The sequence below is a fragment of the Electrophorus electricus genome, chromosome 3 (genome assembly GCF_013358815.1).
Source record: "Electrophorus electricus isolate fEleEle1 chromosome 3, fEleEle1.pri, whole genome shotgun sequence".
In the NCBI taxonomy this organism is placed as follows: Eukaryota; Metazoa; Chordata; class Actinopteri; order Gymnotiformes; family Gymnotidae; genus Electrophorus; species Electrophorus electricus.
This window is the reverse complement of record NC_049537.1, coordinates 20,728,961-20,754,636: the sequence shown is the minus strand read 5'-3', so window position 1 is coordinate 20,754,636 and position 25,676 is coordinate 20,728,961. Positions and strand designations below refer to the sequence as shown.

General features: G+C 46.2%; 1 protein-coding gene across 2 annotated transcripts in view; it reads left to right on the top strand.

The window, feature by feature from the left end:
• The window catches only part of fam184a (family with sequence similarity 184 member A), an 80,458-nt gene that overhangs the window by 529 nt on the left and 54,253 nt on the right, over positions 1 to 25,676 (top strand). For both annotated transcript variants that reach the window (XM_027001662.2, XM_027001663.2), the window contains exons 2-5: positions 74 to 272; positions 21,827 to 22,258; positions 22,582 to 23,004; positions 25,137 to 25,272. In XM_027001662.2, coding sequence (XP_026857463.2) covers positions 99 to 272; positions 21,827 to 22,258; positions 22,582 to 23,004; positions 25,137 to 25,272 — 1,165 coding nt within the window. In that variant the 5' untranslated portion in view covers positions 74 to 98. The remainder of the gene's footprint in view (positions 1 to 73; positions 273 to 21,826; positions 22,259 to 22,581; positions 23,005 to 25,136; positions 25,273 to 25,676) is intronic.

Here is a 25,676-nt window from a genome sequence, read left to right as displayed (position 1 = left end):
TTAAAAGGGAAAATTGCGATTCAGACCTGACGTCTGTGCTTACCATTTTGCCATTAATTTTACACATTCATAGTAACGGCATTTGAAGGATTGTGAAGATGGCGACTGGATCGGGCTGGCAGCAATACTACAGCCCCGCTGGCAATGCATCCTCGGGAGCGGGGAAATACAGTACATCAACATCGACGATGTCCTTCCAGTCCGGCGTAACCCTGGAGTACACCCAAGACCTTCATCTCAAGATGAGCAAGAAAATCGCGCAACTCACAAAGGTAATGGTTTCAATCATCTCTACGGCAGAGAGCGCTTCTTCTGTTACACTTGTCTGTGAAGGTGCGCTTAAGTATCCTGCCATCAGTTACTGAAGCCCTGGGAGAGGGTTCGAATTGAAGCGATTTGGCCTGCCAGCAGCTGGCTGAGTTAAACTAACTCGGACGTGATACATCTTTAACGCCAGCCAAGTGGCCAAGCAGAGATATCTCTCTAAATGATGGCCTAAGTGAAAGAACTGTAGTGCCTCTACAAAGAGTCTTTTAACTTCATATCAGTGTGTTCTAGCTACCTTGTTCCTTCTCCAGCACTAATGAGTTTTATAAGCAATTAGCTGGTCGCAAGATGTCTGTCCAAATGATGGCGGGGGGGTGGGGGTTATAAATGTTGGAATTTAGCAGTGATGTACAGATTTTTAAAATTTGTTTATTTCAATGTTCACAGCACTAGGAATCTAAACCTCCAAATTACTGCATAGACACACACCTACACACATTTTGATACATGATTACATTATTATTAAACATTTATGAATAAATTATATGCAAATTACATATCTATTCATCTTTGCTTAGTATAAGCAATTGCCAAACCAACAGGGCTATAAAGAGTTGCCTAATACAAAAGTTTAAAGCAGATCTCTGCCCCTGACTGTAGCTAATCTCTCTCTTGCTGCGAATTTTAATTTCAGCACTGCCAAATTCCACCTACTTAAGTAACCCGCTGTTGCTGATATTTATTCACGCTACTGTCACACTTCTAAGTAGGATCCAGACTGAATGCACATAATCCACACGAATGTAAATATATTATAATCAGTTTGTTTTGTTGATGTTTGTTTTTTTTGTGCACCTGTATGAGGACATGTTTGGTGGAGCCAGACAAAGAACATGTTAGTTTATACACCGTTGTTTCCCTATGGTGCCATCCAAGATGTCTATTAAGGCTGCAGTTCTTTCTCACTCTGTCTACTAGCAGTATTGCCATATGTTGTGATTTTAGTCCAGTGTCACAGGTCAGCTGCCTGTGATCCCATAAATCTGCAGGGCTCACCATGGGTACCGAAGCAGAGGTTCATCCAGCGACCAATCAAACATAAAACCTGACGTGGTGCTTCTCAAAATAGACGGCAGTGCAGTCTTATCTCCCGTTCCGTTTCATTCAAGGCATCTCTCAGGATCTGGGCTGCTTTAAGGTTGTTCTCTTTCGGGGCCACCTCATTGCCCGCGCCTGTGTATGTGACGGAAGCGTTGCTTGGTGAAAAGCTTTGTACGACTTGACAACCCCTCGGGCGGCTGCGTCTGCCAAGCACAGTCAAGGTTATTCTTTTGGACGCCTGCTCTGGCGTAGTTCACACATGCACGCTAGCGTCGGAAGGTTTACCACCAGAGCTCTGTGCTGGCGCGCCGACTGGTAGGTTAAACGTGAGACATGATTAATAGGTTTCACGAGGAGATTCGGCTCAGCTTTTTTTAGCCGTTATCACCAGCTGACTGGACTTTGGAACAGTGTTTTGAAACCCACTGTAGCTTCTCAGAGCTGCGTTTCATCTTCAGGGAAGATCTCACTGAAATACCACTATAGAATACAACCCTGTGGAACGGCATAGAGAGCTCTTACAAAAATACACAGATAAAGAAATAATGCCTTTTATTTATAATATCCTTTATTTATATAGCACTTGGAAGAAGATTAAAGACACAAACGTAAATATTACAGTTTATATGTTGATAAAGTAAATTGATGAAATAGTAACACAAGACATTTTTATGGATTATAAACAATAGACTTATATAAAAGTCCCTGTGAACTGAAGGTAAGACTCATCAACTAAAAGTTTTTAATCTGGATTTCAAAAACAGAGCAGGTATTTTGTTCTCTGGACTCATATTCCTGAGTTGAGGAGCTGAGTGAAATGCTTAACTGTATCAGTATCATCAATATTCTGTAGCAGTGAGTATAGTATGTATAGTATGCATGTATCAATGCTTTAAAATTGTATCTAGTGTGACTTCAGCAATATATTGCACAAAGATTGACAACAGTCACCTGCCTTCTAAATACGTACTAGACAAAGTGGTTCTAGCCCCCCCCCCAAAAAAAGGTTGAAAAGGACTATAGTGCAGCTTGGGGCTGCTTAAACCATGTCTGCTAATGTGTTGGAAAAGAGGAAAGATCACTGTCTCTACACTACTGCTCTGAAATAATAACGAGTGTCATTCTGTGTTATGTAACGTAACCCCATTATATCTTCACTGTTGATTATGCAAGAATAATGGCTCCATTGTAAAGCCCGACTGGCTTACCATGGGCAGTTACTGCTTTCTGCGACTCCCATCCACGTTCTTGTATCTTATAGCTATGATTCCCCCCCCCCCCCCCCCCCCCCCCCCCCCTCCTGCTTGACATTTGTCTTACTCGCCCAATACAAAGCGTTGCATGCTGAAACGTGATAAAATCACACAATATAATCGTTAGGAACATTGTGGTATTTTGTCCTCTCGCCACCACAATGGCAGGTGGGGTCTTCACACGAAGTCCAGAAAATGGCCTATATGTGTGTGGGTGTTTAAGTGCCCCCCCCACTCCCCGTTATCAAACACCTCCCCCTCACCTGGATTACACCCAGCCAAAGCCTGGCTTCCTTCACTCACATTAACGTTAGGGCCTGGCAACCCAATTCTAACTTGCTTGTGCAGTTTATTTATGCTTTATATTTTATTTAGGTGTCATCGCCAAAGGTCGAGGCCCGTCAAACTAAATAAGTAAATATAACTAGAAAACTAAAGTAAAATGACAGAGCGTTTTTTGTTTTTTTTTATCTGCAGAGCCCAGATGAAATTGTTTGCATCCCTCTCATGTTCTCCCCAGATGCAGTTGGGAAATGACTGCATTTGAAGTAATCCTCACTGGTGACACATTTAAAGGGAGAATGGTTATGAACTTCTTGCTTCTTGCATACTTGCTCCACAGTATGTGCTCTTTAAGATGGTATGTTTAGAAAATAAGTCAGCGTAGTCAGCGTGGCCTGACAGGATTAAGGCATTTATTTTGAAGCCTTTTGTAAGATACATTATGAGTACCATTGCCTCATTGCTACATCCACATCCTGGCATCTGAAAAAAAAAAACCTATGCCAGTATACTAAATAAAACTGTTTATAGTTATTTGTGTTGTTTATTTATAAATATGTGTATGTATTTATGGTGTAGGACATTATAAGACTGATACTGTTAAAGTTACTAAGATTGCCACTAAAACCAATGAAATAGATCAAAGCATGGGCTAGGAATTATTTTTAGAACTGTTTGGTTATTTCTCTTAGCCAATGGCAAGGTATTAGTAAAAGTATCCACATTTCCCACAGGGTCTACCCATGGAAATAGATTTTAAAATGATTTCATTATTCCAGCAAAACTTCGTTTTAATTTCCAGAGTTCAAATGAGAATGAGCAAGCTGTCAGATGTGGACGTGACATGGGGTGCTGCGGGTTGCCTTAACCCTAACAGGGTTCGTTAGGGTTTTCACAATGCCTTGTCACATATCATTTAGATCAACTAACGACTCGCGCATTCACCTTATTCGTGGCAAAGTGCGAGAGCTGCCGGTGTGCTGTAATCAGGTGTAAACAGGCAGTCTGATACGGCCGGGGGAAATCTGTTAGACTTGGATGTGGCTCCTCACGGGGGCTTTGCATCACCATAACCGTGCCACTTCCTTTGAGCTTCACCGAGGATTTGGCTTCCCCGGAGCGCCCTCGCAAAGAACGGAGCTGTTTTGCGTTCCTCCGTGTTTTTTTCTGCCATCTGTGGCAGGATTTTAAGAGAATCCCACCCTATGTTATGGCGCCCAGCACCCGTCACCTCTTCACTGTAATGGAACGGCATCGCGACTTTCCTCCGCGCCGTTATCGGAAGTGTGTGCGCGAGCTCACGCGGGACAAGGGATTTTTGGCGGGGGCTTAGGGCGCAGCGGACATCAAAGCTCGCACATGCTCGCTCGTGCGTGATCCCGTGCTTTTCTCTCCCCCTGCTAGCTCGCCTTCGCGCTGGGCGGAAGAATAAGCAGCTATAATCCACTGTAGCCGGCACAGTGCCGCGGACAGCGGCGGCGTGGGGTGATTTAGAAGGCCCTGCGTTGTGCCCCGTAAGCACTTTGTCACTGCAGGACAAAGAAGGATTATAGGACAGCAAAGGTAGACTGACCTGACGCCTAAACATGCTATATTGGATATTAACTGGCCTTCCTGCACAATGCGTGAAGCACTTCGTTAGATCATCTTCGTGTATATCCTTGATTATGCTCATATATGAACTGCTGTGTATGTACGCAGTTAAAAATATGTGTATATTTGGAATGGCATGGAGCTTTGTCATCTCCGCCCTCCAACAGACACACCCACTCCCACGCACCCTTGCATGCACATACACAGGAGATCACATTTGAGCGGCGTGGCATTGATAAAATTGCTCTTTTAACGATAATGCGCTTTTTAACCGTGAGTAAAAGGGATTTGGCCATATGAGTGCGCTCTCTGCCTCACAGCTCACTCACGTGCGATTTGGTAGGCTGTGAGAACACGTGTGATTTATCAGTGCAGCCACTGCACGTATTATGACAACTCCTATGATTCATTAAGCTGCTCATTGGAGGGGTAGCGCCGCTTCCAACTGTGATTGTCACGGGGCAGGCACGCGACTTAATTGAACGCATTAATTACTGCCTTCTGAGATGAACTAACGGAAGAGCGCAAAATATGGATTACAATTAAAATACAATTCATTTTGCATTCCTTACATGCACACATGCAAACACACATAAACAAAAGTCCATACTATATCCTTCCAAAACAGAGCACAACCCTATAAAGCAAGATAACATAAATAAATCTTTGTGACGGCTTCTGCACGTTGGCTTCTCTAGGGATTGTCCTCTTGTCAGTGCAGGCCTGCAGGACGAAGGGCCGAGGACACAGCGGGGCCGGTGCCCATCACCCTCCTGATATCACCGTGTCATTGTGTTGCGAAAGCGGTGAGGGACAGAGGAAGGAGGCGTGGGGGCTTGGCAGATATTCTCCCCAGACAGTGTGTGTGCTCATCTTGTCTGACCTCCTGTTCTCCTCTTTGGGCTTCTGTGGCTTATGGTAGGAGGTAGAGTGATTGTTGTGGCGTCTAGTGCTTCTTTCTGCAGACTCATCACTGCACCATCAGCTCCCCACCCTCACCCCCATTCACCTCTCTCTTCTGAGCTGCTCATATGTTGACAGCCGCGTCTCCTCCACTCTGGCTACATCTCCCTAGATGACAGGTGAGCGGAGGTAGAAACAACCCAATTACGATGAGAGGGAGATGTTCTGACTTTGCCTTTCCTAGCCGAAGGTTCAGTGTTAATAGCTGTGGACTCGCACAGGCTTCCAGCTAAGGCTCCCGTGGAGGGCTAGCGGATCTCTCTCATGTTCTCCGCGCTCCATCTTAATCTATCTCTCTCATTCTCTTTATCCCCCTGTCTCTCCTTCTCCTGCTTCAGCTGTTGCAGTGCACTCTAGTAAACGAGAAACACATTAACACACACCGCTGACGTGCCTTCCAAACAGATGCTCCGAGGAATGGCCCACACAGCGTCGTAAGAAGCGCCCTGTTTTCTATAGGGAGGTCAGGGAGGGGTTTCACTCTGTCCCGTCGTCCTCGCGCCGAGCTCTCTTCCTCCAGCGGAAGAAATGGCGGACTCCACCCGGCCAGGACCACGTCCTCCATCCCCCGCACCCTTCCACAACAAGCCGCACTTGCCGCACGTCCGAAGAAGAAGAGCACGGAAGACTCACGACAGATGCGGCAGCCGGGCGGAGAAGGGTAGAGGAGTTCGCTGCCGCCATCGAGCCGGAAAATCAGCTCGGCCTCCAACGCTGCCGAACGGAGCGTCCCGCCACTTGGGTTTTTAGCCTGATGCGAAGTTGACGATGTGACTTGGCATCACTCTGCCAGGAGCCTTTGATCCCCAGCATGGAGCGGTGCTACATCATGTCGGGCAAAAGTCGCCGACAGGTTCAAGCGCCTGCCTACTGCTTTCACAGTTTGTGTAGAGATTGCTTCATTCTGGACTGGGATTCATTCAGTTCTGCAAGCCTTTACCGTGCAAGTGCCTTTTCACTGGCCAGTGCTTGCGTTTCTCTCCAACTGCAAACATTCCAGGCTCTCCAGACGGGACGGGTCAGAGTCTAGACGAGATTCAAGCAGAGGGGGTTGGCGAAAGGGAATAAATTACTGTGCATGGCTGCTTTGTAATTTGGAGAAGAGGTCAGTCCTTTAATCATCATGTCATTAAGTCCATGATGCTTTTAAAGTCAGAGTTACATTGGCTTTTTAGGTAATGGGCATTTTATGTGCTTGATAGATGGGCCTTAGGGAGGCAGGGAGGTAAAACATTTCGCAGTTCAATATATCCAGTCTACCAGTATACCAAAAGTCATTAGTTGATGTCTGACCTTTTAAGCCCTGTTCACACCTGGCGTTAACATGTGTCTTGTGTGATCTGAATAGAAGGGACTGCCGGAACGTTTTGCCTTTTAGACTGACATTCTAAATGCATCACGTGTAATCATTTCCACTAAAGGAAGGGCCTCACATGTTTACAGCGTAAGTCTTCTGCTGCGTTTGTTCTCAGACACAAATGTCCTATGAATCCTTGCTCACGTTCCAGCGCAGGCTGTTACAAACTTTTCAGTCGTCTTCTAGCCAAGAGGAAACACCGTAAGAAACTCCAAAAACAGCTGCATTTGTCTGGCCTCTTACACGCCGACCGATTTCCAAACAGATTTGTACTTATTGCATATTTTCTGGCTAGGGCAATGATGCGGTTGATATGGGCGGTACTTCAGCAGATGTCAAGGATTCTTCAGGAGGCTTTACTGTCCACACAACAGATGTAATGTAGCCTGATGCATCCCAAACCACCTCTGAAAATGGTTTGGGTTACATTGCATTACATTACATCTGAGATGCACTGTACACTCTACAGTGTACTTAGTACTGGCCATGTGTGTTCTGATCAGCCAAGACACATGTTAACGTCAGGTGTGAACACCCCTAGACTTAGTGGATGTGGTAGTTCATTGTACCATAGTTTAAACCAGCACCGATATGCCATATCGTTTCATAGACAATTTGACAGAAAATTGCAAATATTGGTTTGTCACCTTGCACACAGTACAGTGATCTCTTGACACCTGAATGTAAATCTGTATCTTTTATTTATAGCATACCTTATTATTATTTTATTACCAGATTATTACTTGTGACCATAAAATCTGATGATAAAACCTGGGAAACGGCCAGAGGTGGTGTTTATTTGTACTGTCGGGAGTATCACATCTTCTGTGCCGCTGCCTGATGTGCAGTGTGCTCTGCCGTCCTCTGCAGAGCTGGTGTTGTAGCTTTTATGATTCTTTGTCTTTTCTAGCTTCCTTCTCCCACTGCTTCCACAGGTGCCTTTAAGGGAAGCTAATGAGGGGGACAGGTAGCGTGGCGGACAAATGTGCACGCCACCCTCTCCCTTCAAACAGAGATCCATTGTTTCCTCGATCGAGGATGAAAGCACCTCTGTGGGTTTTTTGCTCCGCTCCGGGCCGCCCTGTCGACCCCCAATACGGCTTTGATCCATGGTCGCGCTCACAGAAATACAGGTCTGCGTGTGTAAGCTCGCGCGTGTGCAAGGGGCACCAGTATTATCGGTTCTTTACCTTGTGTGATCACTCTCACCTCGCCTCGCCTCGCCTCTCGGTAGCTGCCACAGGGCAGACTCGTCCTGTTTGTGAGATGCATGCGCTTTCGATTGCCGGCGACACCCGAATCGGCTGGCTTCGGCTCGGTTTTATTCCGTGGCTAACAGATGCAAAAGGCCTGACCTCTGCTGTTGCCAGTAACCAAGGTCACGAGTTTGACTTTTCCTTTGTCAGCTTCTCCACAAGTGTTTGTTTAAAAATCACTGCCATAAGTCTAGCCTCAGGCCAAGACTGGTCCACCTTCTGGGGGTGGTGGGGGTGTGAAATGGGTCAGTCCTTCTCTCCCTGTTGTTCCAGAACATCTGCCTATCTCACTGTTATACGCAATATAATCTCACAGATGACCTGATTTGCATTCATCTTATTTTGAATGCATATTAGAAAAAGAAATACACGTGGATTATATACTCACAATCCAGCAGCAACCGTATGCATGAGTTTGTAATCTGTTGATGAGACATCGTACTTTGTAACACAAGCAGGTGTCAAAGCAATGGCCAAATATAATTTTTTTACTGATGTAACACCCACTGTAACCGCTCTGTTTAAAAAGCAGTAAAATTGTGTTAAATCATTTGGCATGAATTGCCTGAAGTGAGAGAAAATACCCACAATCCTCAAGAGCCACACCTCATTACTGTATTCCAAAGACACGATCTAACTTTTAATAGCTTTTAATGGTGGCCCTTGCTTGGCTGGCGGCAGTGCAACTGGGATGGGCACAGTGGCCACTGCCGTGCAGGTCCTACGTGCGCTGCCTGCAGAGCGTTCAGGCTGAGGCAGGCCTGCCAGACGGAGGCGCTTCGCCTCAGCTTTGTCCCAACTCCTTGTCCACGCAGATCTCCCTCCCTTACCTCCGTATGTTCAGAGAGCCAGCTTGGGTCCCTCTCCAGCTCCACGAGCTTCTGGGACGAGGATACACTACCGCGAGGCAGGGCCCCAGAACGGGGTTCTTTTGGGGCCGAAAATTCTTCTCGCAGAGCGCTTCCTGCTGCAGGGGAGGCCTCAGTCGCATTTAGAGGGAACGCGACTAGAGCAACTTCACTCCATCCAAACAGTTTTGGATTTCGGAGGACCATCCTGGATAATGTAGCGAACAGCGCTTGTACATAAGGAGCATAAGGAACGCGAGGAGTGGAGCGAAAAGAAACGGAGGAGACCGTGGCGAGAAATACAGAAGGGGAGACGAAGTGCATGGGCAGACTCAGCGGGAGATGTGGAAACTGTACCTTTGATGTACCTCGGTGCGCTTTTATGTGGAGGTAACGCTGGCCGCAGGACTAAAAGACAGTTTTGCATTCATGCAAGCCTGAGCTAGGTGTGCTGGAGAACGCTGTGAAAAACACTTAATCGGACAGGAGAGGAGAATCGAGAGAGCGAGAGCGATGGAAAGAGAAAAATTAGCACCTGCTCTGTGAGATGATGCAGTGTCATTTGCACCACGATTGTTTGGCTCACCAGTGGGAAAAGAGTATTGCTATGGTTTCAATATGTGCTTTATGTGTTTGTGCGCGTGTCAGAGGTGCTTAATGGATGATGATTATTGAGCGCGGTGAGGCATCTGTACGCATTTTATTTACTCTGTGAGCCCCTGGCATGAGTGCGAACGAAGCTCACCACCCACCCAGCTGTAAACCCCCCTGCAACCTCTCACGCACACTGTCTCGCAGATGGATGGATGGCCAAGGACGGATGATGAAGAGCCTTAGTCATCGCCGTGGCTCTGCCTGAGTGACCGGGCGACTCTGCATTCTCCTTGCCCATGCTCTGTGTGTGTGTGTGTGTGTGTGTGTGTGTGTGGTGTATGCGTGTGATCACAGCTGTGGTCAGCTGTATAGCTCCACAGTGGTACACGAAAAGCTTGTTCTTTGTTCTTTATCTAACCACTGCTCTGACTCTGCCTCACACAGCAGGAAGTTCCTTCTTGATTCTGAACATTTGAAACCATACCAGTACTCATTTCTATCTAGATGGCTCTTTAATTTGATACCGAGTTGACTCACATAAGCCACCATACACACACACACACACACACACACACACAGAAAAACACTTTTCCCTCCACAAAGTGGCTGCCCTGCCTTCTTTCCTTCGGCGTGCTGCCACTCAGAATGTTACTCTGCTAGAGGTGGCAGATCTTTTCTTGTCCCTTGCAAAAAAAGTGTTGAATATCGATGCTTGTCATTGCATTGTCTAGAAATGGGAAGTTTTATCATCATGACAAGTCTAGCTGCTTGTGGTGCCAGTAACAGGTGCACACATCACTGGACACACACTCCTTGGCAGATGGAAACACAGAGTGAGGGATGGAGGGATGAGCTGACCAAAAGACAGTGGTAACAGGGCTCTGAGTCCAGGGACGCTGGACACGGACTCACTGACCCACGGACCTGCAGGCTGGCTGGAGCTTCAGGGCTGATGACCTTTGTCCTGGTTCTCTACCACGGTGCCCTTCCCGTCTCTGGAGCAAAGCCCATTTGCTAGGACACAAACACACACACGCGCACACACACACACACACACACACACGCACACACGCACACACACACACACATACGCACACACACACACACGCACACACACACACACACACAAACACACACACGCACACACACACACACACACACACACATACGCACACACACACACACACACACACACACACACACACACACACACACACACAAGTCTCTTTTTGCCTCACAGAAATGCACCTCTTCTGTTCTCCACTTTGAGCTTCATTGCCCCAAACTCTCCATCTCAGTTTCCATGGTCACGCCCCTCATGAGACCTTAAAATATCCTATCCGCCCAAGTTATAAGGAAAAAAAGTGATTGTAAATAGCATTCGCTTTTTTTTTTTGTCCTAGTCAGAGGTCGAACAACATCCTTCTGAATTATTCATGGTGCTTCCAGTTGCCTTTCGAGATTGCTGTGTTTCAAGCCGCTTCTTCTGTGGTAACCGTACAAGCTGAGTGGGTATTTAGAGCAACCACGCATGTGCCACTCTTTATGCGTCCCACAACAGTGACTTCAAAAGCGCTTCACCTTTGCCATATCTTTGCCGTGGAACCTGCTTCCTTTCCGCATGGGTGCACGCGGTGCTTTTTGAGATCAAGCATAGTTGCCAATATTTATCTAGCATCCCTCTCCACCCCCAGACGAACACATATATACACTGAGCTGCATAGACAGTGGAACTTGCTATCAGTGCTTGCTACGTGTGTCGATCTCAGAAATATAGGCCACAGCCTTTGGACTGTGGTAGTAACGTATGCACACTGCACTCATTCTTGCAGGGTTTGAGAGTCAGACTAACAGGCTACGCAAAGGCATGGATCATAAATAATACAGGTAAATATAATAATTAGGGCTATGTGTTTGTGTGAGACACTGTTACCATTGTGGATTTTTTAAACCAATTGTTAACAAACAAGTTTAATTTCAATTGTACGTTTTGAGAGATAACTTAGTCGATCATCTCGTGAACAGTTATGTCAAGGCTAATATGAGTGTAATCAACTTATTTCAGCAAACGTTTAATTACGGGCTGCTTGAATATTTTTAACTCAGTCAGGGGCTGGGGAGAGGGTGGGGGATTGTTGCAGTGGGGAGAGAAACCTGGCTTTAGTGTTCGCAGTTCACCAGTTTTCTCACACAAACAGCTGTGTCTAGTTGCTATGGTAACTTGCCTCTCTTTATTGTGAGGTCAGAACTGTCAATCAGAAAAGCACCATGTGCTTAAATTCCCTGATTTTGCATGCGGCAGTATGCAATTACAATCCACCCACACGAGTCTAAATATAACATTAAACTATAGCACGTGACAGGAATCTCAGAGACAATTAACTCATGACCTGTACTGGGTATTTGAGAATATTTACTTGATATTGCGCACAGATTAAATATAACAAAAAAAAAAGAGGCTTTAAAGTTTCGAAAAGCACAGTCCAACAGAAATAGTTTATCTCCAAGGAGACCAAATGGTGAATATGTCATTTTGTGGTAAAAAAAACCCCCAAAACAAAACAAAAAACTACAAGACCACATCTAAAAAGAATCACATTAAGTTGAAGAATGTTGTAACTACACAGATGAACATTTTCACTGCTATTTCCACATCTTATCAAACTTCCTATGTGACGCTGTATGTGGAGCTGATTCCCCCAAAAAATGATTAAGGAACAATGAGCAATTAATGTCCATTTTCATGGCATTTTTTCAGTTAGCTAATGTCGTCTGCTATGGCATGTGGATCAGTATATAGAGCTGAACTGAGCTCTGGCGTCTTTTCTAAGAGTACCATGATCAGAGTGTGAGTGAATGAAAACAACCCAGGAGTGTTCCATGTCAAGGGCCAAACACACTGTGTCAGAGCAAAGATAAATTAACAAAAATAATCATTTCTAAGCAGTGTGTTCTTCAGGGGCCCTTTGATCATTCCACATTACTATGATGTAAGAACCTGTTCCTTTTCAGTCTCATCTGGAAGCAGCTTTTGTGATGATAGAGAGCCATTGTAGCAAACGTCACGTCTTCATCAACGAGGCTGCATTAGGCCATAAGTCTTCATATGTTCAAGTTAGCCCAGTTAGTTACTTTGCATGTCTGTTTCAGTGACATTTTACCTGAGCTGGGTTCACAGACCCAGTTGAATTTTAATCTTGAGTTGTAGCGTGGATTTCTGTTAGTTTTGGTTTTCAACTTCTTGCCAACCACAGGTGCAACAGCAACTTCTGTTGTGAGCTCTGACACAAAATTCGGGTCTCTAAAGAGATATGTAGATGTGTATCATATTCATCCTGTGCAACTTTTCTCATTCACAAATCTTTTGATGTGCGAACTCCAAAGGAATGCACATGGCTTCTGTGGTGCACAGCTATGTCACTGGCTGGAGGTTAAGCAGCCGGTGAAGCCAGCCCAGTGGGAGCTCAGTCAACGCAGCCCCACCAGAGTGATCATCTACAATATCCTCACCAGCCCCACCATTCCGCTAATAGGGCTATAAATTCTCTTACTCTCTTACTCTCTGCGTATTTACCATGGGTATGGAACACGGTCACGCAGCTTTTGCTTGTGTTGTGGTGGTACCTTTACTGCAAACCAGGGGAGGCTGACTGGATTTTCACTCTGTCATGCTGGTTTGCCGGAGGATCCATGGCAGGTGACCTGAGGGCTATAAGGCTCCTATAGAGGTCTGGGGAGGGTTTCTCTGCACCCACAGCAGCCGTGTGACTTCAAAATGGGATGAAAGCTTGAGCCACATCAAAAAGCAGACACCGCTTCTTTTCGGAGGGCCTCACTCACATCTGTCGGTGCTTGTTGGCTCTTGTCAGAAAGTGTGGACTTGGTGCAACTTCACACATGTTTCCTATCATGTTCTCCCACACAAACATTTTACTACATGATTTAAAAATGGGAGCACTTTTTAAGAAAACAAGGTAGCAGTGAATGTTGATTACCCTTATCACCTTAGTTAATACAAATAATTTCTTGGTGATTGTACTGTGATTGTGATTGTACTGATATACAGGTATCAGTAGTAATCTTGGATAATCAGTCATCTCTCTTCAAGTGGAATTTCTTTTAACAAATTTGACAAATGGGAGAACTGTCAAGCTTCCCAGTACAACAGCAATGACCTATCAAATACACTTATACCTTTTTTTGTCTTTCCATGAACTCGCAGATAAGAATTGTTCCCTGTTGCGCAGAATCACTGGTTCCCCTCCAAGATTGCGTAATGAGTGTCTTAGACATTTGCATGACCTCAGCATCTCCATGGGAGACGTGGCAAGCAGGAAGAAAGGCCCGGAGATGCACCTGTGGCTCTAATCTGGGACTTGGCCTTCATGCCTCCTGCATGGCAGATTGTTCTGGGCCTTGAGAAGCACCAGAGCAAATATGTGCAGTCCTTCCCTGCATTGTTTGTCAAGCTGTCTTCGCTCACGACTTTGAAACACTTTATATAAAGACTGTTAAAAGAAAGGAGAGAACAGGGCATGACTGCTGTAGCAGCACTAGAAATGACCATTAAGCTACCTTTGTACTAGAGCCTCTGTTCATGCATGGACCCTTACCGTCTTGTCTTTAGATTGTAATATTTAAATACCATAATTATATGCTCAGTAAACAACTACATGAACAACTTTAATAAACTAGTCTCTGTTTTTAAACATACTTTCAGGTAATTCTTTACTAATCAATGGCAGAGTGGTCTTGGATAAAGGTTTACAGTGTGTTGAAACCTTGAGGTGAGAGTACTCTGGTATTGATTGGTCATACCATCCAGGAGGTGCATAAAAAGGGGTCTCAACGTGTGTCTTTCTGTCCATACAGGAATCTGAATGGCACATGCCTTTCTGAGGCGAACTGCGAGGTGACAGTTCAACTCTTCCTTTTTCCGAGGCCCTCTGAGAGTTGCTTAGCGTTTCCTTGTTGATAAGCTTCATATGTTTTTATCGCAATTTTTCTCATTTTTTTTTGTAGTATCAATGAAGAGTCTCCAGGAGTAGGCGTAATCAGGAGTGTAATCTTCAGAGAGCTCTCATTTGTAATATAAAGGCCCTGATGTTCCCGAGGGTGGTTTGCGCCAACTGGAACTAAGGAGCTAAAGTAAAGAGTAAAATTATTCCAATGTGAAGCGGGGAAAGAGGGGGAAAGCTCCTGGTTCCTCTTTTAAGAGGTTCTTACAGCAGCTGATCCCAAGGACTAAACCCTATTCTTTCCAAACTGGGCTGGAATAAAATGGAACAGTTAAAAAACTGTTTGAAATGTGCTACAAGCTGAAAAAATGTAGCATATTTCCTGTTGTTTAAAACCTCTATGTGTCCTTTTGATTTGTTATGCTTCTCAAGCATGGAGTTGATGTTTAATTAACTTGGCCTACTTCCCAGTCCCCAGTGCCTGCATCTGCTCTGACTGAAGCTGCTGGGAACAGCCAGTGGATTGGGGCCTTTGGCTGAAAACATTTCCTGCACTACCTAAACACTAGTGCTGTCAGCAGCCCTCTCAAGTAAAGATTGGCTTGGATTAATTAAGATGTTTGTAAAGTGACTGTCTATGAAAGAGAAAAAGGTGCTGTTTTGGAGTTAACTGCCATTATTTGCTTTATTTTTAAGTGCGAGCAAAGCAAATCTGTCCATTTGTTACTGGATAGTTTTCGGGGGTTGTTGAGCCTAATCTGTATACAAGTCATCATGCTCTACAAACTACTTAGATAAGTGATAAAGTTTTTTTTGTAAAAAGAATTCAGTTGACACAATTCAATAAAGTCCATCACTGTGCTTTTGCAAGATGAATTAGCCATGCATAAGTATTTTGTCATTGCATTTGTTCAAATGGATGTGCATATTTAGGAATGTAGGAATTGCCCAAGGAGTTTAGCCAAGCCCCATTTCATTCAGCAGGACTTGGTAATGCTCAAGAGGCAAAGAAATTCTATTTGCATTGTTTATTTACACTATTAAGTTTCTAACACCTTTAGATAGCACCTATTGTTGAGCTACAAAGCTCACTAAAATGTATAAAGGAAAACAGACAATAATTTCTACTAAAAAAATGTGCTCCAATAGAAACTCATACCCGAGCTCTCAAAAAGTGCTCCTTTGCTTCTTATATGCGGGTTCTCCAGTCCTGATCTGACAGGCATATTGGTGTGTATATGTAAGAAGTGCAGTATCAAGGCAAGGCAAGTCAAGCCTGTGGGTTTCAGCGGTGGACAGTTCCCCAACAGTGACAGGGATGGGTTCCCGTTTCTTTCCTCTACTCTTTGCTCCATGCATGTTTAGACTTGCAATGAGAGTCCTGGCAGGCACTGCCAAAGTATGTTAATAAGCATAGCAAAGTCTTTTGTTCAAGAAGCCTTCCTTACCTGTATTTTGTTCAGGAGGAATGTTTTATTTCAGGGACATAACACCAGAAAGCCAGCGCTATTCGTCCAAAACACATAAACCCTCCTGCGTGCAGAAGGCGCATATATACTGTGGCACTGGGATTATGTAGTTTTGTGTTTTCCTTCTTCTCCCACACCTGCTTCCACTTATCAAGACTATCAAGGCCTCTATCATGGGCCAAGTGGGGGTGGTGAAAATGTGCAGTGGTTTGGGTCACTGGAACAGGACTAGAGAATGACTGCTCAAAGCCCGTGGGCACATTAAGAGGGGAGACACCTAGCACTATGGCTGCTGGGAGGTCCTGTATTGATTGGTGTGTGAAGCTTATTTCTCTGTCAGCCTGACCTAGATCCTGCTACATAGCCATACCACTGAGAGAATGACTCATACCCACAAAAAATAAGCAGGCAGAAGCATCCCAGCTCAGCATTCAGACTCTGCCATCTCAAGCATGACTCTGTGAGGAACTACTTGGCACTAAGCTTTGTGTGCTTACAGCAACCAAGAGGTGATAGCAAGAAGCCTTGCTGAGAGACCCATGACTTCACAGTGTTCAGGGGCATATTGGTGAAATTATCTTGGTGAAGGTTTCCTCCCCCGGATGGAAATGAAGCCATAAGCCATCCATCTGCCATGGCCTACAATAGCTCTCACCCCAGGAAACACTGTTGCCTTCACCTTCCACATCTTTTTTAGCTCTTCTTTCAGCCCTTGGTACTTCTCAAGCTTTTCATGTTCCTTGTTCCGGATGTTGTTATCACTTGTGGTTGTTGCATCTATTATTACGGCCCTCGTTTGGCCACCATTACTATGTCTGGTTGGTTAGCCATTATCATCTTGTCTGTCTGTATCTAGAAGTCCCACAGGATCTTTGCATGGTTATTTTCCACCACCTTTGGGGGTGTATCCCACCTTGACCTTGGAACTTCTAACCCATACTCAGCACAGATGTCCCAGTATACTATACCATCCACATGGTCATGGCATTCCACGTGCACTGTGCCTACTAGCATCTTGCATCCTGCAGTTATGTGCTGGATTGTCTCAGGGACAACTTTACACATCCTGCATCTGGGTTCCTGCCTGGTGTGGTAGATCCTAACCTCTATTGATCTTGTACTCGGACCTTGTTCCTGAGGTGCCATGATTAGTGCCTCTGTGCTGTCGTTCAACAAGTGGGACCTGAGCAGACTTCTGGCACAGGTGCTCCTGTATCTCCTGCCGTATGGCTAGAGGTTATGAAGTATATGGGAGGAGTCTCTGGTTATGCTGTGCACCCTGCTCAGATAGTGCTGGTGGTGAAGGTCTCCGGTGGCAGGGACCTATGCGCCAGTCTTCATCACTCTTTCAAGGCCTTTCTGTCTGGGACAGTGGAGCTGCCATACCTTTGTAACAAAGTTGGTCAGTATGCTCTTGATTGTGCAGCAGTAATGTTTATAAAGAAATGAGGAGATAGATGATATTTATTCAGTCTCTTTAAGAAATAAAGATCCTCCTCTCCTTTGTTTAACCAAAGGAGAGGGATTGAGGGATTGATTTTGTTAGCCCACAATTAGTTCTTTGGTGCTCTCAATGCTGAGGGAGAGCTTGTTGGAAGAGCACCACAATGGCAGTTGGATCTCCTCTGTGTACATTCATTCATCATTGGTGCTGATGTGGCAAACCACTTTGATGTCTTCTGCAAACTTGATGATGATGTTGGACCTATGCAAAGGCACACAGTCCTGGGCAAAAGGGGGAAGAGCAAAGGGCTTAGCACACATCCCTGTGGCACACCGGTGTTGATGGAGGACATGTGACTGCCCAAACTCACAGAAATGGATCTGGAAGTCCAAGACCCAGTTACACATGGGGGTGCTGATTCCCAAGTCAATGAGCCTAGAGACCAGCTTGATGGGAATGACAGTGTTGAAGGCGGAGCTGAAGTTGATGAACAGCGGGGCGCTTTTGCACCAGTATGATGTAACTATATTCCAGCATGTGTGAGCTCACTCTGCTCAAGACTGAATGCCCTTCCACTTGCGGAGGTTGTGGAAATGCTCCTCGACAGACAGCTATGTTCTTTTGATACACAATCTTAAGCTTTGGGCAAACTTTTTTTCACAGATGTCTGTGTGGAACTCAGAGATAGTCTCTTATATGCCCACAGAGGGGAAAGAAACAGAAGTGCATCTTTGATGATGATGGAGCGCACCACGGATGCAGTTTTCAGGCTCAACATGAACTTAAAGCAATGTATGCTGCATGTAGCATGTTCAGGTGCAGAGGAACAGGACTGGGCCCACAACATTGCATCATACCATCAGCTCACGGTGTCTTCTTTGCTCACCCCCGCCCAGTTCAATACCCACAATGTTATGGTATAGCTTTTATTTTTGCTTTTGTCATTTTTAGTGTTTCAAAATGGATCACTTTAACAATAGCAGAGCGAGAGGCTTGTCTTTTAGGTCATAACATCTATAGCCCTAAACAGCTTGTTGAAATCAAGCAAAAATGTTTTCTAACACAGTTAGCATGGCATGACATTTGTGCAGTGTACTGTCAAGGCCTGCAACAGTATTTTTAATTTAGGTTTGTGCTGAACCCTAGCCATGGGGCAGAAAATAAAATCTGTCACATTGTAATTAACTGTTGCCACATTATTCCTAAATGCCTGGCCTTAAGCAGTCTGAATGCCATATAAGCGTTATGCATTGATACATCTCCTGAGTGCAAATCAGTACTAAGTCCATCTGAATTGCTTTTAATCTGATAAAGGATTCTGCAAAAATAATTTCAGGAACAGGTGTTTGGAACTTTGCTCAGCTTTATCAATTTATATCAGAGCTAGTTTAGATCAGGGCATGAGTTTAGTTCCAGCACTGAGATATTCAGATGCTACTGAAGACCTTGATTAATTAGGTCATTACATTCAGGTTGGGACTCAGCTCTGCAGGACAGTAAATCTCAAGGACGAATAAGGCACACCCTGATTTAGACGTTTACAGAACAACAAAAATACAACGCCATGCACGACCGATGCTTAGAAGACCTATTTTTCTCAGAAAATCAGAAATGGGAAATGAAGGGAATGGCACTGTGAAATTAATGTTGCAGGTTGGCATAATGGTGCTATGCAGTAATAAACACGCATCCTTATAATGAGGACCAGAGACCGTTTGAGAAAGCCCGCGCCCCCAGAACCTGTGCTCCAGCTCTGTCCTAGGGGGTTACCCTTCTGGTCCAGAATGCTTTATCAGGCTTCAGAAGGATGCAATTTGAAGTTTGCAGTTTCAAATTAGATGATCTCGTCTAAAGAGAATGTGAAGTTGTTTTGCTCATTGAAGAGGCTGCTCATTGACTTTATTCACTCAGCACACACTTTTCCAACTGCATTAATTACCTCATGGATGGAGGTGCACCTTGCATTTTCCTGGATAGGCTGAATGTAATGACTCTAATTAGCACTATCTGAACCTCATTAAAATCCATTTTCTTACTTAATGAATATTCACGTGCCTTGCAAACCACTGGGGTTCTGCACACTGGCTTATGCAGTAATGACATCTCTATCCTGCTGGTGGGAAATTCACAAAGATGGAACAGTTCAGAATATTCTTTACTACCTAAAGCCATCATGTGGGAACACAGAGTGGATTCTATGTAATTCTTAAAGGTTCTTAACAGCCAAGAGGTCATAGGTTGCACTTGTCTGGAAAGTCATCCAAGAGTTGAAAAACATAACTGTCCCCTATTTTAACCTCATGCTGAGTCATGGTGGTTAGAAACAGATATGTCTGAAGCAGCACAGTGACATTTCCCATCACCCTGGGGTAATCCTGACCAATTTACTGAGCAATATATTACTCTCTAGCCGTCCTTCACCAAATGTCAGTTATTATCATTATCCTAGTGCAGGTTCCTATTGACTGATAAGAGGCCAGCCATAATGGCTCCTAGATTGGAGGAAGTGATTACTTCTTGGGTGCCAAGGAGCTTCACTGTATTTGTCATATTAGAGCTCAGTTATGGCATAAGTCATACTGTCTAACAAAGTTGCTAGAGTTATTTAGGACTAAAAATCAAACTAACGCCAGATTTGCCCAAAAGTAGCTGCCTGACCCGCCCAGATCAGTATCTCGAGGTTGCTAGTTGGCTCACTACGCCGTACTCATGGCAACAACTTCAAACAGCACATCAATTTTTCATTTTCTTTTTTTTCAGTTTTTTTTCTTCTTCTTTGTTTTCTGTACTGCCGTGATGCGTTGCAGAAAAAACACACCAAACTGCGACTAGACTCCCCAAGGTGTAAACCTCTGAACCAACTGTTGATTTGCTCCAGAAAAAGGGCTTTGAGCAATTTTCTCCCTCCATCAAAAATTGTGCAGCGAGGTGCCTGACCAAATTAGAGGACCCTCAGGGGTGTGGAGACTGTATTTGAGGCTCTGGCCACTTGCCGAATTGTAATTCAATGAGAGAGATAGAAGTGCGCTGGAAGAAATGAGCCATGGCGTTATTTCAGAGAGGTGAGAAACCCCAGCCCAGCTTTGCCCCTGGTACTGTATTCTGTTACTGGTGTGTGTGTGTGTGTGGTATTCTACACACGCACAAGATGCAACAAGATTCAAGATAATCTGTCTAAATCTGCAAATGCGAGCCAGGCGTCCTTGTCGTCGACGCTTAGTTTTGGGCGTATGGTCCATCAAAGATGGGGCTAGTCTTGAGTATTGCGTGCGCACCGTAAGGGGCGCTAGCTCCCTCATACGTGGTAGGTAGAGCGGATCGTGCGCAGTACGCAGAGAGCTGTTTACTTTACGTCTCTTCAGGCGATGGGAGCGGACAGCCCATTACAGCGCGATGACACCTTCCCCTCAGCCGGGGTTTAGCTATTGTCGCCCCAGCAGCGCTCACACAGAACGGGAGCTGCAGCCCTGATAAGCGTATCGCGCCGACACGACTTGTTCCTAATCAGATGGCCAGACTGTTATGCAAATTAACTCGGAGCGTGACATACTGAGTGTGGGTTCGAAAATCTGAAGACTATTTTAAAAACATGGATAATCTTACATGGGAATGTATTATCAGTGCTTACAAATCTAGATATTGCAGGTATTTATATTTCAAACACGTGTAGTATTTAAAATATATCGGTAATACAGATATTTGCAAATCCTCAATTTTTTTTCCTGGCCTCAGACAACCGTGGGGGAGTTGTGATAAAGTGAGCAGGTTGTACAACACGTAGGGGGGGGGGTGTCACACACAGGAAAGCCTTATTTAGAGTCTCCTTATCAACAGAGCACATTCATATTTAAATTACTGTCTCAATCTCTCGTTTTTTTGCTTTTGCTGTATTCAATTTGTGTTGGGTGAAAAATTAGACTGTCCCAAGTAGCCATGTGTTAAAGAGATTAATTATGCGTTTAAAGTTGTGGTTTTTTTTGGTGAGGACGTGTTAAGAGAGGCAAAGTCTTTCTTGTTTTGTTGTAAGTAGTCTGGAGGATTAAGATTAGATGGCTTTTCTTGGTTTCTTTCAACTGTACATTTAAAACGAATTTCCAAAGTCATCTACTCACTTTGTAGTTGGCATAACAAAGCTTTTTAGTCGGAAGTCTTTTGGATTTGAAGGTCAGTAACTCCCTTGTGTGCCAGTTGGTTGCATGTCTGTAAACAGAGCTGGATACAAATGTTCTTGGTCAGCAGTAGGATTTACCTAACCTTTGATATGACATTTGTTTCACACTAATTCCCCTTGACCTTTCTCTCTGTAAAACACGCGTCATTCTCAGCTCCACGCTGGCGGCACAAAGGTGGCTGTCCTGCTGAAAGGCGGACTGCGCCTTTGCCGGGTTCCTGATTGCGTTCCCCCTTCCCACGGCGGACTATTTCTCCCATCCCGCACCAGGTGATCTACGCGCTCAACACGAAGAACGACGAGCACGAGGCGGCCATCCAGACCCTGAAGGAGGCGCACGAGGAGGAGGTGCAGCAGATCCTGTCGGAGACGCGAGAGAAGATCATGCAGTACAAGGGCAGGATCAGCGAGGAGCTGGACCTCCGCCGGCGCATCCAGGCGCTGGAGGAGTCCATGGAGGCGCACGAGCGCATGAAGCGGCAGGCGCTGGCCGAGTTCGAGGCGTACCGCCAGCGCATGGAGGACGTGCAGCTGTGCGCCGAGGCACAGCACACGCAGCGCGTGGTCTCCATGTCACGCGAGGTGGAGGACATGCGGCGCTCCTTCGAGGAGAAGATGCGCGCCTTTGCCCAGGTCCAGACGCAGTTCGAGCAGGAGAAGCGGCAGGCCCTAGAGGAGCTCCGCACGGCTCACCGCCAGGAGGTAGGCACCCCGGCGGTTGGCCTCCCCAGGCCAGTCCCCGAGGACCCGCCGATGGCCCACGGTTTGCCGCTCCCCAGGTCCCAGCACAACTGTGCCGCGGCGTTCTTGATCGTGTCATTCAGCTGTGCTGGGAGCGAGGTCCTGGAGGGAAATGGCGGTTTAGCAAATGTGTGTGTTTCACATAAGCATCATGGCACAATTGGCTTAGCGCACCAATCTCAGTAGAGCAGCAGCCGACTATATTTCGGGCAGCCCTGGCAATAGCCAGATCGAAACCCGACGGCTCCAGCTCAGACGTCTGATCCCCTTCCTCCCCTGCGCAGGTCCAGGAGCTGCTGCGCTCGCACCAGAGCCAGAACGCTAGCTTCAGCAAAGACCAGGAGAAGCTGGGCCAGCTGCACAAGCAGGAGGTGGAGGCCCTGACGGAGCGGGTGGAGGAGCTGAAGCAGGACAAGAAGCGGCTGGTGGAGGAGTACGAGGCCAAGCTGAGCAAGGCGCAGGCCTTCTACGAGCGCGAGCTGGAGGCCATGAAGCGTACGCAGCAGATGACCGCCGACAACCTGCTGGCGTGGAAGAAGACGGAGGCCGAGCTGCGCAACGAATTCCAGGCGCAGGAGTCGGCGCTGCAGAAGACCCTGGGCAAGCTGCGCTCCGAGCTGCAGAGGGTCCAGGACGAGGCGCGCGACAGCAGAGAGAAGTCCCACAAACTGCAAGCCTCGCTTGCCGCCGCAGAGAACAATATCAAGGTAGGAAGCAAGCTTTTGAAGTGCAGACAAAGACATGTCGGTGCAAATAACCGACACCTACACCCTGTAGAATGTTAGAGGCATTACTCATTTTATTTAAGCAAAACAAACTGGCCTTTTTTAAGTTGAAAAGGGTTAAAATAAGTTGATATTAAAGTTACCCATACCTGGTACAGGTTTTATTTTTAGTTTAAGGCACAAATGAGCTAGTATTCAAGACAAAACACAAAGGAATACATTGATGATTTTTTTTTTTTTTTTTCAAAAGCCCAAGCGTGCGTGCACACACACACACACACACACACACAAAATCAAAGGTATTCATCCACATTAGAGATATTTTCCTGACGGTGATCCTCTAGGGGCTAGGTAAGTTAGTCAGATGTTGCAGTGTGTCAGTGTGTATGGGGAGCACGACGGCAAGATCAAGGGACTGCTTTCCTATTGGCCGAGATGCGCGTTTGATCTCCCACATGTGAGTTTATCCATGCTTCAAAGGCACAGGTGTGTTCCCAATTTGTCTTCAATAAACTCAAAGTCACCCAGTAACAAGCAAGCGGTCATGACAGGCCTGCATCCAGTTTCCCGGTTTAGCCCATAAACAGATATTCTGTACGGGTGTAATTATCAAAGAGCCCCAATGGGACGAGGGAGGGGAAAACAAATGAATCCTCCAAACATTCAGTCCTGAAAGAATGAAGTCTCTGGTCTCGTGTTCTTCAGTGTCCGTCTGGCCTTTAACAATAACACACAAAAGAAGCGCTCACATGTTTTGTCAGTTAAGTTATACAGTGACTGCAACATGTAGCAGCACAGTGTGGGCATTGTGGGCATTGTGGGCAAGGAGGAAGCAACACTCCTCACTCCCGCTGCAGCCATATTCACACTGCCAAAAAAATAAAAAATAAAAAATTTATCTTTAATGGAATCGATTTGGAGTCACTGTGACATTTCCGAAGTCTATGTCTCATAATGGGCTTCGCCCCCTGGGGCGTATCCTGGTCGAGTTTGGTTAATCCAGGCCGATCAGACAGAGAATAACACTGAAGGGGTTGGCTGCAGCATCTGGGCTCTGACAATCGGATTTTTCATTACGGAAGAGCAGCACAGGCAGGTCTTTGCCTGGAGGACGTGTGGTCCCGGCCCACCTGGAGCCATGCGCTGGTGAAATCAGACGGGGGCCACACGGGCGACAGAGGGTGGCTGTGGACAGTCCCCAGGCGGAGGAAGGTGACCAGTTGTGCGGGTGTCACCGTCGCCTTGCGTCATCGTCACCACGGTCGCTGTCAGCTTTAACTGTCGCCTGTCGTTGGTGATCCGAGCAACAGATCAATACGCCATTTTTGACGCAGCGGCGCACGCTAGCGCCCAGCTGCTGGTAAGACGGTAGTAGCATTGCACGGTTTCAGGCCTATATGCCATGCTACTCTCCTGACTGAAATTTCCCTTGAATTTCAAGGCTTCCCTCGGGAGCGCTTAAATCGATTCTTTTATCCGAGGTCTGAGGTCAGCTTTTTATAAACTTGGCCATGTTACAGTTTGCTCTGTTTGCGCAGAGCTGTGTTCATGTTCCACGGTGTGCAGACAAAAGAGCTTCGCATCATCCAGTACGGAGAAAAACGGGAGCTCAGAGTGCTTAGCTACGCGTGCACTTACACTGCCGTGCCCAGCTCGGGCCGCGTTATAAAAATGGTCCGATTAGGGAGGAGGAAGTGCCTACCCATTCTCAGTTCTCCAGGAAGTGGGGGTGTGAAAGAACAATTCAGGAGTGTGTGGGGAGGAGTTGGGAAGAGAGGAATGGCTGATAAATCACAGAGCGGTGGACGAGCGCGAGAGAGAGAGAGACAGGCAGACAGACTGTGGAAAGTGAGAGTGACACAGCAACTGTGTCAGTGATGCACTACTCTTTTGATCAATGGGTTTGATGATTTCTGGTGTGTGTGTGTGCGTGTGTGTGTGTGCGTGTGTGTGTGTGCGTGTGTGTGTGTGCGCGTGTGTGTGCGCGCGTGTGTGTGTGTGTGTGTGTGTGTGTGCGTGCGTGTGTGTGCGTGTGCGTGTGTGTGTGTGCGCGTGTGTGTGCGCGCGCGTGTGTGTGTGTGTGTGTGTGTGTGTGTGTGTGCGCGTGTACGCAGGAGCTGCACAAACAGCTGGACGAGGTGACTCAGGACGCGGAGATCATAGCGATCAGGCAGAAGGAAGCGGAGTGTGAGCTGGAGGCCACGCGGGACCGAGTTCAGCAGCAGGCCACCGAGATCCTGCTCAAAGCCAGTGAGACAACTCGCATACACATCTCTAAAACCAGTGACAAAACTGTGCTTCCCCCCCCCCACGTTACTTCCATTTGGGTCTTTCCCAAAGCCAGTGAGACAGCTCTCATTCGCCCGTCTACAACCAGCAGCAGAACCTCTTCCTCCAGCACTTCCTCTCGAGTCAGTGTGGGCTATACCTGTGCTGTCATTTGTATTCCTGCTCAGCATCAGTGACTCCGTTTTTCCCGTTCACCACTTCCCCTTTCCGATCGATCACTTCACATCACAGTCTTCTTTCCTTTGTCTCCTTGTTTGTCTCGGTGTGCAAAATACAGGCAGGCTGTGTTTAAGTTCTAGATTTGTGTAGTTGGTGCTGAAAGGTTTGGTAAGTAATGACAGAATTACAGAAGTATTGGCACTGCA